Source organism: Bos taurus, chromosome 29 (genome assembly GCF_002263795.3).
Source record: "Bos taurus isolate L1 Dominette 01449 registration number 42190680 breed Hereford chromosome 29, ARS-UCD2.0, whole genome shotgun sequence".
NCBI classification, from domain to species: domain Eukaryota; kingdom Metazoa; phylum Chordata; class Mammalia; order Artiodactyla; family Bovidae; genus Bos; species Bos taurus.
In genome coordinates this window covers 26,123,232-26,139,756 of record NC_037356.1, presented here as the reverse complement: position 1 = coordinate 26,139,756, position 16,525 = coordinate 26,123,232, and the positions used below count along the sequence as shown (strand labels likewise).

Below are 16,525 nucleotides of genomic sequence, written 5' to 3'. Positions count from 1 at the left end.
AGTATTTTACATCTTGTTTAAAAAATGTTTGCATACTCTGAGTTCATGAAGATTCTTTCCTCCATTTTATCTCTATATGTTTTAAAGCTCATCTCTTATATTTAAATCTTTAATCCAAGGGGAATTTTTAGTTAGTTAGTAAGGTCCAATTTCATTTTCTCCAACATGGATAATCATTTGTCCCTGTATTCTCCTTTCTGTAGTTTTCTGCAATGCTTCTTCTGTTTTATACAGCATTTTCAAAACATATGTGAACATGATTCCAAGCCCTCTAGTCTGTTCCCCTGGTTAATCAGTCTATCCTATACCAATACCACACTAAGTCTCAATTACTAGTCTTGATATCTGGTAGAGCAAGCCCCACACCTAATCTTCTGTACGAATGTCAAGATTATTCTCAGCCTTTTGTCCTTCCAAATGAATTTTAGCATCAGTTTGAAAATTTCCCAAAATACCCTGTTAGAATTTTGATTGGAATTGCATTGACTCTATAGATCAATGTGGAGAAAGCAGATATCTTCATATCCATGAAGTTGGAATATTTATCTACGCAGGAATATTTATAAGGTTTCCTTTGTTTTCAAGATTTTTCACGTTCTCCATACAGTTGCTTGATTTTAATGTACTGTTCACAAAATTTGCAGCACTAAAATTATTTCTAAATATTAAGTTGTTATATTATTTGCCTACTTCAAGGACTAAGGAACTTTGGAAATATCTGCTAGACTGACTTGTTTCTAACTGGTTTCCTTAATTTATATATCCAACAGACATTTATTAAGCACCAATGTGCCAGACTATCCTATGCACTGATAAAAACCTTCCTCAACTATTCTGCTCCAACCCTTGAGAAAATCACTGTCTCTCTTTTATCTTCTTCCTGCATTCCAGTCCCACCAAAATTATGAAGTTTTTTTTTTTTTTTTTCTCGTCTCAACTTCAGCAATTCTTCTCCCTGGACAATACACCATGCTCCCCTCATTGAAAAACTTGATAGAGTGATTCTTTTAATTTAACATTCTCTGAAGAGGAGCCAGAAAGCCTGTAACGCTAGGTACGATGATATTTCTTTTCCTACAAGACCTACACATCTGTCACAATAGATAAAATCATCCAAATCAGGCATATAAAAATTTTCAATTAAAAAGACACGAACCCAACAAAAACGTCACAAATGTACGCTTTCCGCATAGGGAAGTCTTAAAAAGCGTTATGAATCACTGAACTAAGAAACTGGTGGAAAAGTTTGCCTCAGATTGTACACTGGTGGCGAATCAGACAGCCTGGACTAAGAGCCTGGTGTAACATGGAATCTGACCTTAGTCATGTCCTAGAATTGCAGGTCAGACTTCTAGGTCAGCCCTCCCAGTCAACACTTCAACGTTAAGAGGATCTCTTCTGGGCCTTCCAACCCTGTTTTCATTCCCAAATCTACACCAGTCTTTCATTTACCGCAGTTACTCAGCACCCCCGTCGTTGTCAGGCACAGGGCTAGATGAGGGAATAAATATGGCACTGTCTGTGCCGCCATGAAGTTCACCTTCAAAGAGTAAGGTCTGTACAGAAATAATTACTCCACGATGTGATAATCGATATATCCGAAAGCAAGGAGAGAGGAGGGAGTGATTCTGTCTCCTAGGGAGTAACATCTGAGTCCCAAAGAATGAACACTCAAGTCAAAAACAGAGGGGTGTGGGTGGGGGTAGGCCATTTCTGCTGAGAGAAAGGCGTGGTTAAAGAGATAGGCGAGTGCTGGACGCTGAGACAGAGAGAAGCTGGTGGCGTGAGAAGGTGTAAGAGCGGGTGGAGGTTGGGGGGAATCTCAGAACTGCTGGGGGAGCCAGAGCCGCGGCCGCACCGCACCCATTCCCCGCAGCCGGCTTCAGGCCAGCCCACCCTGGCTCCGAGCCCCGAGAAAAGCCGGTAAACGCCCCGAGGAAGTAGGCCGGCCACGGGCGGACGCCCCGGGACCCCGGCGCCCCAGACACTGCCTGGCCGGCTGCCCGCACCTTGCCAAGGAGTCGCCTGAGAGCCTCGCTGTCGAACTCCATCTCCAGCCAAGACCGCGAGACCAGTTCCGCGACCCCAGCCCCAGGATCTCCTTCCGCACTTTCCCTGGACGGAGGCTGCTGCGGACCAAACTTCCCGAGCGGTCCTAGACCCCGCCCCTTCCCAGGCTCGAAAGTCCACCCGCGTCCAACCCCCGGGCTCAGCCAAGCTCCGCCCGAAGTCTGCTCACCGTTGCGCGGAAAACCGTGAGCGCCCACGGAACCGTGACCCGGCTTGCTGGAGGGAAACTCGGGGTCATCTGTGAAGAAAGGAATAGGAAGGACCCGAGGAGAGGCAGTAAAGGAGGTAGAAGATATTGGCGCTGTTCTGGGGAGAGAGTTTCGAGAAGGATGTGTTAAATTCGGCCGAGTATCGAGAAAGATCAAGACCCCCGAGTTGTAGTTGCATTTAGAAAGGAAGAGGTAATGGAACTTCAAAAGCAAATCCTCGGGGGGGCTAGACAGGAAAATGGAACAGGTCTAGAACCTTGTTAAAACTGGGAGGTAAGACAGCTGAGTGAGGGTTGTGCAACGTGGGGGAAGGGGTTGGCTTTGCGGGACGGGGCGGGGCAGAGCATAACCACGCTGGTGGCAGAAAGAGGGAAAAAGTCAGGTGACAAAAAGATTTTGAAGACAAAAGTAGGAGATTCGTGGATAAGGTCATCTGGAGCCGTAAGACGAAGAGATGCAATTTGCTGGCCTTGTTTGGTCTGCTTGAATGAGTTACTTACCAGCTTACCCTGGTTTGAGCCAGTCTCCAGAGCTTGCTATTGTAACTCTAAAGAGGTTGTGTGGGCAGGAGGGTGATTGTATTTATAGAAAGAACCACAGGTAGGAATACTGTGACTGTATTAGTAGATGATGATGAAAGGTTGGAAGGAGCACTTATTTATTCAACAAACTTTTGTTGAACATCAACTATTTACTAGATACTGTTGGGGAGGAAGAAATTTTCCTCTATTCTTGTAGCTTCTTCTCGCTGGTCTAAAAAGTAAACTGACACCAGACAGAAAAACAGGAGAAAATCAGACTAAAATTAATAACACGTATACCTGGGAGAGACCCAGGAGAACTGTGAGTAACCATAATGGCTGAAGCCACCACCTTAAATACCATCTTCAGCTTTTGCCTTTGCAAAAGAGGATGTTGGAGGTTGTGGTTTGAAACCTCAAAGGGGAGACAGTTTACATGGAGATGAAAAGTAAATGTTTGATAAACAAATATTTGCTGAGCCTTGCAGAGCCTAGGAGACTCTGACTTCTAGGCTCTGCCCAGTTACTCCCACCACGCCTAGCTCATATTCCTTGTGGGTGATAGCTTAACTGGGGAACAGACCCTCTATCTAAAACCTTTGAGACAGTTAGGGGAAGGTCAGAGAGTCTTCCTGAGTCTCTTGGGCTTTAAAAATAATCATTGTAAATTAATCCTCCTACCAAAGGGACACATTTTAGGGTGGCAAATTTTGCTCCCCTACAGTATTTTTCTAGATCTGACAATAGAGAAGTAAACAAAATAGACAAAAGTATTGGCAGTCCTCAGGATGTCATTCTTTTATTAGTAAGAGCAAAACAATAAATATACTAAGTAAATGAGACCGTATGTTGAAGTGATTACATGTCGTGGGGAATAGATTTTTAAAAGGCAGGGTAAGAAGGTAAGGGTAGGTCTCCCTGACAGACTAAGCATTCCGTGTTACAGAACATCCAGGGCCTTTAGACAGGTGTGTGCTTGGGGAAACTCAAAACTGCAGGGAGGCCAGTGTGGCTGAAGCCAAATGAAGAGGTGAGGAAGCAATTCAAAGAAACACGGGGGAGCCACAGATGGTTTAGGGCAATGATCCTTCCAGTATGGTCCCCAGACTTCCTCGGCATCACTTGGATCTTTACAGAAATATGCATTCTAAGGCCCCACCCCAGACTTAAATAGGAAACCCTGGGGATTGGGTCAAGCAGTCTTTTGTTTCTTTGCTTTTGTTTTTAATTGGAGTATAAGGACTTCCCTGGTGGCTCAGATGGTAAAGCATCTGTCTACAATGTGAGAGACCTGGGTTCGATCCCTGGGTTGGGAAGATTCCCTGGAGAAGGAAATGGCAACCCACTCCAGTACTCTTGCTTTGAAAATCCCATGGACAGAAGAGCTTGGTGCAGGCTACTATCCATGGGGTCGCAAAGAGTCGGGCACGACTGAGCGACTTCACTCCCTGGAATATAACTGCTTTACAGTGTTGTGTTAGTTTCTGTTGTAAAGCAATCTTTACATGCCTGGGTGATTCTAATGCATGATAAAGTCTGAGAACCATTAAAGGGATTTTGTGGACAATTGTGACTCTGGCTTGGTAGTGCCGTCCCGCTAGAGACCATCAGGAACACACCCATACTCAAATAGGGTTGATGCCTCCTTGTGGTAATGGAGCAGGTACTGTGGAAAACTGCCAGGACGACTGAGTAAGCACGTGGAAAGAACCTATTTCAGGATTTGGGCTCTGGGTAATTTGGGAGAAGACTTAAGGAATCAAAGCTTTACTTTGGATTGGGTGTTTTCAGAAGCCAGGGACAATTCTGAGATTGGATATCTCAATAAATATTATCTCTCAGATGGCCAAATGGGAGCAAGGTTAAGGCTGTAATTGGTAAAGCAGCAGTAGTCACATCAGCAGAGAGAAGAGGATGTTTGATATTTCCTGGGTTGCACAATAACCTTGTTTTTGTCTCTGCTTAGATGAAATTATGATAAGGACTTTTGTCTCATCTTATCATGGTCTGTGCTGTCTGATGTCAGTGTTCGGAGAGATTGTTTATATCCAACAGGAGATAACAGAAGCTTGGCTGTGAGTCATCTTCTAGCAACACTGAGGGCCTATCTGGGTCAGTCCAGTTCTCAGATGTCAGGGGCTGCTTTTTTCTTAAACTTTTGCTCTGAGAAAAAGAGGACACCACTGCAGGGTTTTGAACAGAGGAGTGATATGACCTGAGTTGTAAAAGAAGTCTGACTGCTTCACTGTGAAGAGAGGAGGTGGGGAGTGGAAGCCAGGAGACAGGTAGGAGATGAGAAGGTTGAAGGATGAGGCCTCTTAAGAGCACATCTCCCAGATCTAACACACCTGAGGAACCGTGAAACTTACAGGGATTCTGAGGTCTTACAGATCCCGTCACAAATCCATTAATCAAGGAAAAGCTATCTAGTTAGAAGTAAGGCCTGAGCAAGCTTCTTCAGTCTTTTATGAAAACCTTTTATGAAAGAGGCCTTCCATTCAAACCAGAAATTCTCTTCTGGTTTAATCACTGTGGATGGATCACAGGCACTAGGAACCCTATGCCTGTTTGTGCATGCACGCATGCTATCATTTCCCACGTGGAGGATACATTGCTCAGAGTTTTATGCACTCTATTGCATGAATTCACCTAGATGGAATTTTTATCAATTATTATTGATAATATTATTATTATTATGAGCAAACTGGGGTTTAGTGAACTATTTATTATCTATGTCCTTGTTTCTGAGATCCTGTTGAATAAGAGATATTGCTGACAGTGTTTGGAGGGAGAAAAGATTACAAAATTAAATATGTACTAGTTTTAACCTCACTTTGGGGAGTTTGTCTTACAGAAATAAAAGTACCCAGGATGTTTGTGCAAAGATGTTCATTATATTAAAAGGAGGAAAAAAAGCCCCCAGGCTAAGAAATGGGTAATGTGTATATTCTGCACCTTTGTTTATAGCTTGAGAAAAATCACAAGAATGGCTTGTTTAAAATTGTAATATTTTTTATTGGTGCTCTGCTTCTGATCTCTGTTTATATTCTGCTTTCATAGTTATGGGTCCTACCAGACACATTGTTTAGGGATAAAACCTTGGTATTCTGACTATCAGACAAATGTATCCTTATCATTTACTTTTAAAAAAACTTTTTTTTAATTGTAAAATACACATAATGTACAATTTACTATCTTACCCATTTTAAGTATGCGGTTCAGTGGTAATAAATACATCCATAATGTTTTATAGCCATCACTACCATCTGTCCCCATAAATCTTTTATCTTATGAAACAAGGGCCATACCCATTAAACAATAACTTCCCATTCTTCCCTCCCTCCAACCCCTGAGAACCACCATTCTGCTTTCTGCCTCTATAATTTGTACTAAACTTTGCCACCAATGGAATAGAGAGCCCAGAAACAGACCCTCACATTTATAGTCAATTATTTTTGACAAAAGTGTCAAGACCATTCAATGGAAAAGAATAGTCTTTTCAGCAAATGGCATTGGGAAAACTGACTATCCGTATGCAAAAAGGAAGTTAGATCCTTATGCAATACCATATACAAATATTAACTTAAAATGGATCAAAGACCTAAATGTTAAGACCTAAAACAGTAAAACTCTTAGAAGAAAATATAGGAAAAAAACTTCCCTAAGATTAGATTTGGCAGTGATTTCTTGGATATGACATGAAAGATATAGGCAACAAAAGAAAAAAATAAACAAATTGGACCTCATAAAAATTTAGAAGTTTTGTTCACCAGAGGACAGTGTCATTTACTTCTTAGATGTGTGAAGATTGTGGTGTTTTCACTGATGGACAGCATTTGCTGCATCTCAGGCAGTCCTGCCACAAATGTCCTTTGACCTCGTGAAATGAAACTGTAATCTTTCTTTCTAAAACTGGTTCTTTTTTTATAAGGATTTTATATAACCTCTCATGCTCTGTCTGAACCAGCATAACTTTTTGAGGGTCACTTTGCCTTCTCTGGTGAAGAAAAAAAACACAATACTCAAGAGAAATTTGTCTAAGAAATTTTGTTTTTCGCAATCACAATAATGTTTATGGTGGTAAAAAGTTGGGGGAGAAAAGAAGTCTAAACGCACATTTTGCCTATTGCTTGCTTATTACCTTTCAGTTCCAAGCCCACCATTCATTGCTTGCTCTGCTATAGTGGAACTGGACCTTTTAAGCATTTTCCCCTTGCTAGTGGGCTTGATATTAAGTTCTGTCAATAGAGAGCCTAGGGTGATACTAAGGAGGAAGAGACTGCCCCCCTCCAGTGTGCTTTTTTTGGTCCTACTGTGTGGCTGCCAGCGGTACGAGTGGGGTGGTGGTGCTCACTCTGTGCAGCTTCAGTGGCCCCTCTGTAAACTCCTCCTCATTGAGTTTCAGTGGCCCCCATGGTAGTCAGTCAGTTCTACGTGCCGCCCCCTGCCCACAGTGAGATGGCTTTCTAGTCCATTCTACTGGCATATCCCCAGAAGGTAGATTCTTATTGAAGATCAGTAAACCTGACAAACCATCCCCCCACCACCTCCCGCTACCGGAAACTTCCAACAGACTCCACCAGCATCTCAGTGAGTGGTTCCCTGTGTACCAGCTCCAGCCTACAGCAGCTCATTGGATTTTCCCTACCGTCCAGCTGGTCCTGACCATCGCTTCTCTAACAAGTTTTGGATCTCTGCCCTGGAGGGGAAGGCACTCTTTCCAGTTTATTCCTACCTTGGATACTTTGCCTCAGTTCTAGTGGTGATGACTGCTGTCTATATGTGCTAGTCCTATGATATGTACAGCTTTCGACCTCTTCCATTAATCTCCTGTTCCTAGTTACTAATTCTTTTTGTTGAACTTTCTTTGTCCAAATTATTGGGGTTTCTGTCTCCTGACTCGATCTTGCCTGATATATCTATTACTGAGATAAAGATGAGGGAACTCCGTGGCAGTGCAGTGGTTAGGAGTGGCACCTTCACTGCTGGGGCCCACGTTTCATCCCTGGTTGGGGAAGCTGCACAGCACAAACAAAGAAAAAAGAAAGAGCAAGAGAAAGGGAGAAGGCGGACATACACGTAGAATACTATACAGGAACAAAAAATAAGTTAGACTTCTGCTTCTGTCTATGAATGATCAGCCTCTACAGGAGTTGCCTTCTTTCCATAAACAAATAGAAAATTGTACAAAATATATGAAATAATTATTTTCAGGTCTTGCACAAGGGCCAGCACCAGTCCGTGAACTTTGAAAGACAGGAAACGAGAGCTGAGCCTTCCAGCTGCCCCAGCCTACTGCATCGAGGCAGCTTTCAGCCTGCAGCACAGACATGGGTTACCCGAACCAAGCCAAGTCAAAAAGAAAGATAGTAGTGTGCCAAGGAAACCAGAGTGCCAGGAACTTGGAGGGTGGAGTTCTGCAAAGAGGTGATTCCACAGAGGAAGCACTCTGGAGATCTCCACAGGGACCCCTGTGAGTCTTTGGCTGAGTTCTGTCTGTGCATACGTGGGGTAAAGACTCCGTGAGGCTGGGAACAAGAACCACCCAGAAGCAGTAGGCCAAACACTTCTGGGAGCTCCCAAAGGGGGAACTGGGGATGTGGAAAATTCCACAGAATGGGAGACCTAACACCATAGGCATCAGGGAGAGTGTTCAGAAGGGTCATAGTTCAGTAATAGGGGTGATTATTCTTAGAGTACGAAGAAGGCAATGGCACCCCACTCCAGTACTCTTTGCCTGGAAAATCCCATGGATGGGGGAGCCTGGTGGGCTGCAGTCCACGGGGTCGCTCAGTCGGACACGACTGAGCGACTTCACTTGCACTTTTCACTTTCATGCATTGGAGAAGGAAATGGCAACCCACTCCAGTGTTCTTGCCTGGAGAATCCCAGGGACGGGGGAGTCTGGTGGGCTGCCGTCTTTGGGGTCTCACAGAGTCGGACACAACTGAAGCGACTTAGCAGCAGCAGCAGCAGCAGCATTCTTAGAGTAAAGGCTGCTCTTGATCCACCACCACAGAGCTTAAAACACACCTCAGAGAACCAGACTGACTCAGAGAACGTAACTGAATCCCAGAAGGAAACCCAACACTACTGAACAGAATACAAAAAATTCCTGCACTCAAGTGTAAAATTCCCAATGTTGAACATCTAACCAAAGTTGCCAGGCATTCAAAGAAGCAGGAAAATATCATCCATGACAAAGAAAAAACCACCACCGAAACAGCCCCAGAAGTAACAGAAATGGGCCCTTAAAATGTTTATCAATCTCATAAATACAGTCATGATGTAAAGGAAAACATGAACATGATATGGAGAAAACTGAAAGATAGAATTTGGAAAAAAAAAAAAGAAATTGAACTTCTAAGAGATGAAAAATACATCAAATTTAAAATACACTGTATGGGATTAACAGAAGCTTAGAAGATTAGCAGGAAAGATGATTGAACTTGAAAAAGACTGCAATGGAAAATATCCAAAGTGGAACACAAAGAGAAGAAAAATGAACAGGGGACCAGCAAGCGGTGGGACAAAATCCACATGTAATGGGGGTCACAGAAGAGGAATTGGGGAGACAGAGAAATGTTTGAAGAAACAGTAGCCAAACATTTTTCCAGTTTTATGAAAACCGTAAGCACACTGATTCAAGAAGTTCGCCAAACCCCAGGTAGGAAAAGCATGCAGAAATGTACACAAAGCAACCTCAAAATCAAATTGCTGAAAATTAGTGATAGAGATGGAGAAGGCGATGGCACCCCACTCCAGTACTCTTGCCTGGAAAATCCCATGGACAGAGGAGCCTGGTAGGCTGCAGTCCATGGGGTCGCTAAGAGTCGGACAGGACTGAGCGACCTCACTTTCACTTTTCACTTTCGTGCATTGGAGAAGGAAATGGCAACCCACTCCATTGTTCTTGCCTGGAGAATCCCAGGGACTGGGGAGCCTGGTGGGCTGCCGTCTATGGGGTCGCACAGAGTTGGACACGACTGAAGCGACTTAGCCAGCAGCAGCAGCAGCAGTGATAGAGAAATTTTTAAACAGGCACTTTCCCTATGATCCAGTAATCCTCCTCCTGGGATTTACCCTAGAAAAATTAAAACTTACGTTCCCTTTAAAAATTATATTCAAGTATTTATAACATCTCTATTCAAAATAGCACAAAACAGGAAACAACCCTAATGCTATTTGACAGGGAAATTGACAAACTGATACAACCATACAGTGGAATAATATTCATTGAGAAAGAACTGACTATTGTACAACATGAGTGAATCTCAAAAGTGTCATTGCTAAGTGAGAGAAGCCAGTGGAGAAGCCAGTGGAAGAAGGTTATGATTCCATTTACATGAAGTTCAGTGGTTGTCAGGGACCAAGGAATTTAGGGAGAAGGGATTGACTTCAGAGGGGTATGGGGAGTTTTTTGAGATGATCACAGTTTTCTCTGTCCTAATTGTGGTGGTAGTTACAAGATTGATACATTTTAAAAATTGTATCAATCATACACTGAAAATGAATGTGTTTTATCCTATGTAATTTATACCTCAATAAAGCTTCTTCTTAGAAATGGAAAAAGGAATGTGTTTAGATTTTTTTCTCAATTGACCCAGGATGTATTGTTATAGGAGAAAAGCCAGTTATGAGTTAGCAAAAAGTTCGTTCAGGTTTTCCAGTAACAATTTAGAGAAAAAATCTGAACAAACTTTTTGGACAGCCCAATATGTAGTAGCATATGTGGTATGATCACCTTTAATGAAACAACACTAAAAACCCCTCTATGTGTATCGCTGTGTATCCCTGGGTACCTCTATATGTATAGCCCTCTGTGTGTCTAAAGATGTTCACAAGCTCCTGGATAAGTCTTTGGCAGAAGAATACACACTAGACTGTAACACTTGTTACATCATGGAGCTAAGACGAGGAAGAATATTACAGTTTTTCTTTATACATCTTTGGATGATTTCATGTTTTACAATGAATACCCGTTTAGAAAATAATGGAAAAGATACCAGACTAATAGGGGGCTGTGTATGTAGGAAGAACTCTGGTGGGGGGAGGAACCCACCATGTCAGTGCAGGGGCGGTCGTTAAACTTGACAAAAAAGGAGATCTTTGGTAACCTCTGAGAGAGCATTTGGATAGTGGGGTTGGGGCAGAAGTCAAGGTGTGTAGTGTGGAAGCAAAGCATGGACTGGAAAGAAAGGCTTTATGAACCACTTGTTCAGGAAGTTTGTCATAAAAGGCAATTTAACAGACAGGACAGTTAAGAAGGGAGCCACAGGATTAACTGGAGTTTTTTGTGAGAATAGGTAAAAAATGCTTGTGGCTTCTTGAAGGCCAGGAAAACAGAACTAGTGGACAGGAACTGACCAAAAGTGTTGAAGAATGCTATAAAATGATGATGAGGAGAGGTGGGAGGGGAAGGGTTGCAGGGACAGAAATAAAGAGTTCTCATTTTCCTAGAATTCAGTTGTGTTTCATTCAGAGTTGTCATAGACCTAGGAATGCACCTTTCCCAACTGCTGTCTTAGTCTAAAGAGCTCAACTTCCTAACAGGCAACTGGGCCCTTGATCTGGAGCAACACCTGTGTAACCTAATGCAGATCACTTGGGACCATACCTAAAGCTGAGCTCTGAAGAATTGATGCTTTTGAACTGTGATGTTGGAGAAGACTCTTGAGAGTCCCTTGGACTGCAAGGAGATCAAACCAGTCCATCCTAAAGGAGATCAGTCCTGAATATTTATTGGAAATACTGATGCTGAAGCTGAAGCTCCAATACTTTGGCCACCTGATGCGAAGAGCCAACTCACTGGAAAAGACCCTGATGCTGGGAAAGATTGAAGGCAGGAGAAGAGGATGACAGAGGATGAGATGGTTGGATGGCATCACCAACTTGATGGACATGAGTTTGAGCAGGCTTCAGGAGTTGGTGATGGACAGGGAAGCCTGGAGTGCTGCAGCCCATGGGGTCACAAAGAGTCGGACACGACTGAGTGACTGAACTGACTAGGCTTTGTAAGCCTCAGTTTTCTCATTGGTAAAATGTGGTAAGTAATAGTACCTACCTCATATTGTTGCCGTGAGATAACGCATTCAGAGAGCTTACATTGCCGCTCACTGCTCATCGGGGGCAGTCTCTCTGACCTTCTGTGGTCCAGTCCATGTCATCATGATGTCACAATGCCCTCCTAGACTCCAGCTTCTCCACTAGAGAGTTGTGGATGCTTTGGAGCTAAGGACTGGAACTGACATGAGAGACCTCTACCAACTGAGGGTTTCATAAGCACACTCCTTTGTCAAAATCTTGGTGAATAGTCTTTCACTGTGCAGTCGTGTCTTAGAAATTGTTTTACTTGTTATCATGATCGTGCTTGGCTGGATGCTTTTTGTTGGATTTGCATGTTACTTGGGCACATTTCCAGAGTTCGTGGTAAGTAATGACCTTGCCTGTTAATTCTTGGTAGTCAGTCTTGGCTCTGGCTCACCCTCCCAGCTGGGATTTCTGACCAAACAGGAAAGATGGTTGCGGTCTCACCACTAACAAGAGGTCAGGATGTGGTGGGAACAAAGTTAGTTTCCCAGGCTACTTCCCATCCCTTTGGGACATCTTTAAGCCTTTACCCCTCCCCTTGGTTACTTAATACCGCTTATTTCAAAGCCTGATGGAATCTGTAAGGGCTCTGCTAGAGACATTGCCTGACTTCTGGATTTCAGGCCAAGTGGATCAGTGGTTGCTGGGAGGAAAGGGAATGTGGGTATTGGTGGACGTTTCAGCAGCCCTTCCAGTCACATTCAGGGGCAGTTACCTACTGGGACAATGAATAGGGCCAGCTCTGCCTTTAAGTTTCTTTTTGCCTTAGCCTCCAACTCTGAAGTGGAAAGAGAGGTGGGTTGTTCAGGAGAGCAAGACACACCTGAGGAGCCAGCCTTTGGATGAAGATCTGCAACTCTGAGTGACTGTGACAGTCTGTTGAGCCGGATTCCTCCCTTTCAAGAGAACGTGATAGCACCCAGAAATGTCAATGGAAAGTTTACTTTCCTCTGGAAAATAAAATGAACTGTGAAACGGGAAAGAATTTGAGGAACACTGCTGAGGACAGCAAGCCCTGGTTCAAAGATTTTTTAATAACGACACCTCCTGGGTATTCTTTTCAATGACTGTTCCACCTATTATTTTTTCCATGCAGACTCTATAATAAATTAGACCAGCATTTTTAATGCCCCTTTTGGCAGATTCTGAAACTTGAGTTAATGTAAATTTGAGTTCAGGTCCTAACTTTGCAACTTCCTGGCCATATGACCTTAGGAAAGTTTAATCTCTCTGAACCTCAGTTTCTTCATCCATGTGGTGGAGATATTCCAGTATCTTCCTGTTTTTGTGAGAATTACAGTTGGAAATTCATGTGAAGCATTTAATGCAAAACTTGACAAGTTAGTAAATGCTAACTTTAAGTAGTAAATGCTAACTTAACAACTAGGCCAAATAATGGACTAGTCAACAGACTTACTGGTGACTATGACCTTACCTACTTACCTGCTGCTGCTGCTGCTGCTAAGTCGCTTCAGTCGTGTCCGACTCTGTGCAATCCCATAGATCCCCTACTTAACCTAGGGCCACAAAAACCAACCCATTTGTGAAGCTGAAACATAGCTCTCTGGACTTAAGACCTCTCTCATTCACTCCACTTGACCAGCCTATCTATAGGAAACATTAGTAACAGTGCCCTTTTAGCAAACCATCTCCTGGGTTTCTTGAATCCCACCCCATTTCATTCAGACTGGTTTTTTCAAAGATGTTCCCATTGTTAAAGAAACTTAACTCTTAAGAGTCTTAATATTATAATATGCAATTACAGGAGCAGGTTTTCTGGGAAGCTTCTCCAGAAGGCATGGGTATCAAGCAAGTCCCAGCCCTAGGTATCCTAGGAGCAGGGCATTATGGGGTTCTTTTTTTTTTCGCCATATGCTCCAGATTTTCTATGAAAGTATCAGCCCAACAGACCTGTGTGGAGTGGGGTTGCAGGTGGAGTCACTGGGCGCCTATTTAGCTTGAGCCGCTGCCACAGTGTGATCCTGACCAAACCACTGAAATTGTGTGTGCCTCAGTTTCTCCAGCAATGAAATGAGCAGAATAGCCCATCTTCCTCCTCTTCCCTTCTCAGGAAAGTCAAGAGGAGGCTTTCCCTGCATCATGAGGGTTTAACTGTGCCATTTCTCAAAATGCAAGACTTTTCTTCTTTGAGTAGCCTAACAACAGTTATTCAAGTTATTTAAGTAATTGCTTATAGTGTACATAGCCAGTCACTCCTCCCCATTAATCCATAGTGAGTTGTTTTGTTCACAGCAATGTCTTGTGCATCTGATTGCATAAAACAGGTAGTCAAACTTTTGGCAGGTGATGAGTTAATAAAGATAAGATGCCAGCTAGATCCTAACCACACAGTCATCAAAGAACAGGGCCCTCCTACTCAGAGTTCTTTAGCCCCAAAACACCGGACACCCTGGCCAACTGTCCCGTACCTTCTCACTCTGACTGGTCCTCAAGGTCACAAGAGTTGATGTCACAATTGGTGTCCGAGCTCTGCCCCCCAGATAGCCATGGCGAGCCACTTCAGGTCAAACTAGACCACGAAGCTCCCCAGCCAGGAGCTACCATGCTGGGCCATCCACCATCTGGTCTTGAATGAAGACAGCCCAGTTTCCAGGGCTCGGAACAGAACACCACACCTTCCAGAACCACCTGTTTCACTCTGCACACACCACCAGCTAAGAAGCCCTGCAATGATTGTTGTCTTATGGATGCTTCTTATTGCAGGAACAATGTGGAAGGGATACAAATATCCCCCAGGAGGGGTAAGTGTGTTCTCTATTCCTACTTTGAAAATGTATTCCCTGGGATACATGAACCAAGCACCAAAATCCAACTTTAGAATCTCTCTATTTTAAAAAGTTACTCTAGCACACCTACTTCTATTGTTATTCAGTATCTATCTGTTTAGAGTTGAGAGAGTTCCCTGTGCCTTTCATGTGATCTTTTATACATCCTTTCCTGAGTCTTTACTCTTAAATTCTTTAATGTCTTTCCAAAAACAAAAACAAAAAGCTGGAGATACAGAGGTAAAGATATTTCAGGTCTAGAGTCAAAGCTGCCTGACAGACATGACCTATTCTCGTACTTACAGGACACTTCATATGCTCTGCCTTCAATTTGCCTTCTTAAATTAGCCCACATCAGCAACCCAGGCTTAACTGTCCCTCATCACATAAACACTGGGTTGTAAAACTGTCCTGTTGGCAAATGTCTTTCCTCTCTTATGTTAGACCCTGGATGTTTGTCTTTACTACTTGTGTGCTCCCACACTGCTAAGTACCAGTGGCCGCTGGGCTTAGAGGCATTAGGTGAGGCAGAACGGGACACGGCTACCCCTGCCTGCCCTTGGGAAGGAGGGCAGTTCCCGCAGCCCCACACCCTAGCCAACACTAGTCAAGACCCACCTGATCTCATTTTCTCCTAGACCCCAGTGGAAATAAGCAAAGATGATCCTGGTGAAGTGATGCAGCTCTGAAGCTTTCCCACCCAGCTGTACAGTTCCTGATGGTGTCACATATAAAGTAATTGCACATTATTTTGTCACATTTTATGTAACAAGTTACCACACTTTTAAAGATGAATGAAGACATGGTATTCTGTTAGCCCAAAACAGGGAGATGGAGAGCGGGGAGGTAGTTGGGGGAATGGGAGGGATTGGGTCCCCTATTTAATAATCCATAAGACTGGCATTAAGACTAAGATCCTTAGTTCAATTTGCCCCCTATTCAGTACCCTTGAGGAAATTCCGTAGGGCTCTTTAGACCTGTTTCCCACATAATACCTTTCTCCTGGGTCCAAGGACCAGGATCCAGGCAGGGGTGGAAAAAAGTTAAGAGACTGAAGCAACTTTAAGCCTGTCCTCTGGGTGGGGCTATTTCTCTGTGGCCTTTTCACAGCTGTCATTAAGAACCCAAAGCTTACACCATATGGGGAAAGGGGATTTTAACACTGGGTGCTAGATACTATTTGGCATTTTAATCCTTGTAGTAACCCTCTTAGCCACTTTTTACAAAGTGGCAAAAATGAAGTTGGGAGTGAGTACATTACCAACCCACACAGTTCTGTGTAGCAGAGATTAAGATCCAGGCCCTCTCCTTGGCATGCTCTTATATGCCAAGGAAAAGAGCTGAGCAAGAGAGACTGCGTTTTCCAAGATCTTGACCACCTTGGTTCAAATGTCTTCCTCACCTAATAGCCCAGCGGTTGCCTTTTCTTTTAGCAGTGACCACTGCTGAGCCTGGCAGCACCAGTAGAAACAAAAGCTAACTGCCCAGCCCTCAACAGGATGCAGTTTTGAGTTCATGAGACCCAGAAAAGGTTCCCATTCTTGTGTATAAGACTCATGCTATTAATCTGGGTATCTGAGCCCTAGGATATGCCTAATAAGCCCTCTAAAACTGGTTTGAGCTTTCTGACCCTAAAAAAGAAAATCTAAAAGGAGCAAATATTTTTAAATTACATGGAACTGCTCCCATTCTATGGTTGCTTGGGGATGACTTAATGGTTTCATTGTTCAGAAGTGCACCCTTTCCAACAAAGCACATCTTTTGGTTATATAGACAGCATTTTGTTAACGACTGTAGTATCAGAGAAGGTAATGGCACCCCACTCCAGTACTCTTGCCTGGAGAATCCC

The 16,525-nt window shown here is 43.5% G+C and overlaps 2 protein-coding genes across 6 annotated transcripts in view; one reads left to right on the top strand and one right to left on the bottom strand.

The window, feature by feature from the left end:
* Window positions 1-11,943, bottom strand: part of UEVLD (UEV and lactate/malate dehyrogenase domains) — a 67,014-nt gene extending 55,071 nt beyond the window's left edge. For 2 of the 5 annotated variants that reach the window (XM_005226749.5, XM_059882862.1), the window contains exon 1: window positions 2,240-2,745. In XM_005226749.5, the coding sequence (XP_005226806.1) occupies window positions 2,240-2,308 (69 nt within the window). In that variant the 5' untranslated portion in view covers window positions 2,309-2,745. Of the gene's footprint in view, window positions 1-2,009; window positions 2,134-2,239; window positions 2,746-11,864 lie in introns of those variants that run through there. The other 3 variants (XM_024987070.2, XM_010820874.4, NM_001098952.1) reach the window with 3 other exon arrangements.
* A 202-nt stretch (window positions 11,944-12,145) lies between these two features.
* MISFA (mitochondrial sheath formation associated) lies at window positions 12,146-15,425 on the top strand. The gene is made up of 3 exons (XM_059883054.1): window positions 12,146-12,229; window positions 12,660-14,652; window positions 15,315-15,425. Exons 1-2 carry the CDS (start codon window positions 12,161-12,163, stop codon window positions 12,750-12,752), a joined length of 162 nt encoding a protein of 53 aa, XP_059739037.1. The 5' UTR covers window positions 12,146-12,160; the 3' UTR covers window positions 12,753-14,652; window positions 15,315-15,425.
* Window positions 15,426-16,525: the final 1,100 nt, after the last annotated feature.

Coding starts and splice junctions, on each gene's coding strand:
- MISFA (XM_059883054.1), top strand. CDS start 12,161: ATGATCGTGCTTGGCTGGATGCTTTTTGTTGGATTTGCATGTTACTTG. Junction 12,230..12,659: donor GCACATTTCCAGAGTTCGTG/GTAAGTAATGAC, acceptor TTTTTGCCTTAG/CCTCCAACTCTGAAGTGGAA.